This window comes from Photinus pyralis, unplaced genomic scaffold (assembly GCF_008802855.1).
Source record: "Photinus pyralis isolate 1611_PpyrPB1 unplaced genomic scaffold, Ppyr1.3 Ppyr1.4_LG3b, whole genome shotgun sequence".
NCBI lineage: Eukaryota > Metazoa > Arthropoda > Insecta > Coleoptera > Lampyridae > Photinus > Photinus pyralis.
In genome coordinates, this window is record NW_022170510.1 from 8,662,701 (window position 1) to 8,664,543 (window position 1,843).

The window sequence follows — 1,843 nt, forward strand, 5'->3', positions numbered from 1 at the left end:
TAAGCAAAGGGAAATATAAGACTGACTAAAAAGCTACCAAAAAAATTAGATGTGTTTTGACGGAATTTAATCTCAATTTAGCTATATCCAAATACAATATATATACTTGAAAGCTACTATCTATGGACGATTGTGAATCCATTTTTTTTTACTTTAAATTACCATTGATTGGAAGAATTCGTCTTCGTCATTAAATTCCTGAAGTTCATGACTGTTATTAAATGGTCATTTTGCTATTTCGTCGTTTTCAGCGGGAATGATGATAGTGTTGGATCTCTGTACAATATCTATGAGAAATTTCACGTCCTGCGATAGAATTTCAAGCTTTGATAATATTTGCGATAATAATTCTGAAAACAAGTAGTAATTAGTACATTCCTTGAAAGTTAAAGTTGAAAAAGTGAATAATGTGGTATTATTTAAGCAAAATAATATTATATTAAACATGCATTCGTTAAATAAAATGAAGGTTGCTCTTACCTTTAGTGTCTTTGCAGCAATTAGGTTCTTCTTTTAATGTTTCATCCAGAACAGTAGTTGATGATGACGACGGTGGTGTGAAAACCTCTGTAAATGACGAATCATGGACAGTTGCAGATGGAGTTTTACGCATGTTGGTGGTAGGAGTACGACATATGGGCAAATCATCATCATCTTCCAATCTCTGCATTTTTTTTACAGCATTTTCATATGTGTCTAAAAAATTATTATGATCATTGAAGAATGTTGCATATATTTGTCATTACTTGTCATATATTTAATAGTGATTTTACACCTTATGGAATTTTCATGAATCGCAGGCGTTTTGTTAATAACCGCCTTCCTTCTCTGCTCTTCTGTTCGAAAGTGCGGCCACCAACAAAAATATTCATTCTCAGAGGTTTGTCCAATCCACGATGATGGAATGATACTCAGTGGAACAGAACCCAACTCAGTCTCGTCCGGAAATTCCACGACATAGTAGCTAAACAGATATTATAAACTATAAGTATACATGCACCTAATAAGTACAATGCGATCAAAAATGAGTTGCTGTCGAGTCGCCTTTGGAATTTTTGTTTACATGTCAAATCGTACTTAACTTGAATTTCCAAAGGCGACTCGACAGCAACTCATTTTTGATCGCCCGTTATAGCATAATGGATAAATAGTGACTGATGGTCCTTTACAATAGAGAATTGTAAAACAATCTATAAAATCAATGGTACAATAGTATTGCAAGGAATTTATTAGGTATATCCTTTAATGGAGTTAGGGCCATTCTTGTGAAAAATGGCCTTACTTTCCCGCCATTATAATTTTCGACAAATGTCATTTCAACCGTATGGAGTTAAAACAAATAAAACAAAGTATTGCATAAGTTAAAATTAACAAAAAATCACTTACCTTAAGTTTTCGGAAGCTGATGGCGCTGATGCACTTGACTTGTTCGCCATAACTAAATATACGGTCCTTCTAATTGTTTAATTCACTAAAGAGTTCCGTAGTTATAACTGATAACCTGGCCAACGCCGAAGACGAACTATTATAAGAACGTTTTCAGCCGTCAATGTATTTTTGCAAATGTAAAGGTAAACCTGAACCTGAAGACCCCGAAGTCCTGAAGCTGAACTGAAATGTGAAGGTTAAAGGTAGGAACAGGAGGGGATGTAAAATAAGTAAGAACATATTGCTGCACTGTGGAGCAAAAAAGATGGGTGTAATAATAAAATTCCAAGAAACTATGCATATTCTGAATCACTGTTTAGATAATATTGACAATGGCCCATTATAAGCCCTTTACAACGCTTTTACCTATTTATGGTTTATGTATGTCTTTGTTTAGGCATAAACAAAGCCTACA

General features: G+C 34.0%; 1 protein-coding gene across 1 annotated transcript; it reads right to left on the reverse strand.

Annotated features, from left to right (window-relative positions):
* Positions 1 to 211: 211 nt before the first annotated feature.
* LOC116166342 lies at positions 212 to 1,589 on the reverse strand. Its single transcript, XM_031481291.1, has 4 exons — positions 1,387 to 1,589; positions 747 to 964; positions 481 to 696; positions 212 to 350 (listed from the first exon to the last, which is right to left on the reverse strand). Exons 1-4 carry the CDS (start codon positions 1,434 to 1,436, stop codon positions 226 to 228), a joined length of 609 nt encoding a protein of 202 aa, XP_031337151.1. The 5' UTR covers positions 1,437 to 1,589; the 3' UTR covers positions 212 to 225.
* Positions 1,590 to 1,843: the final 254 nt, after the last annotated feature.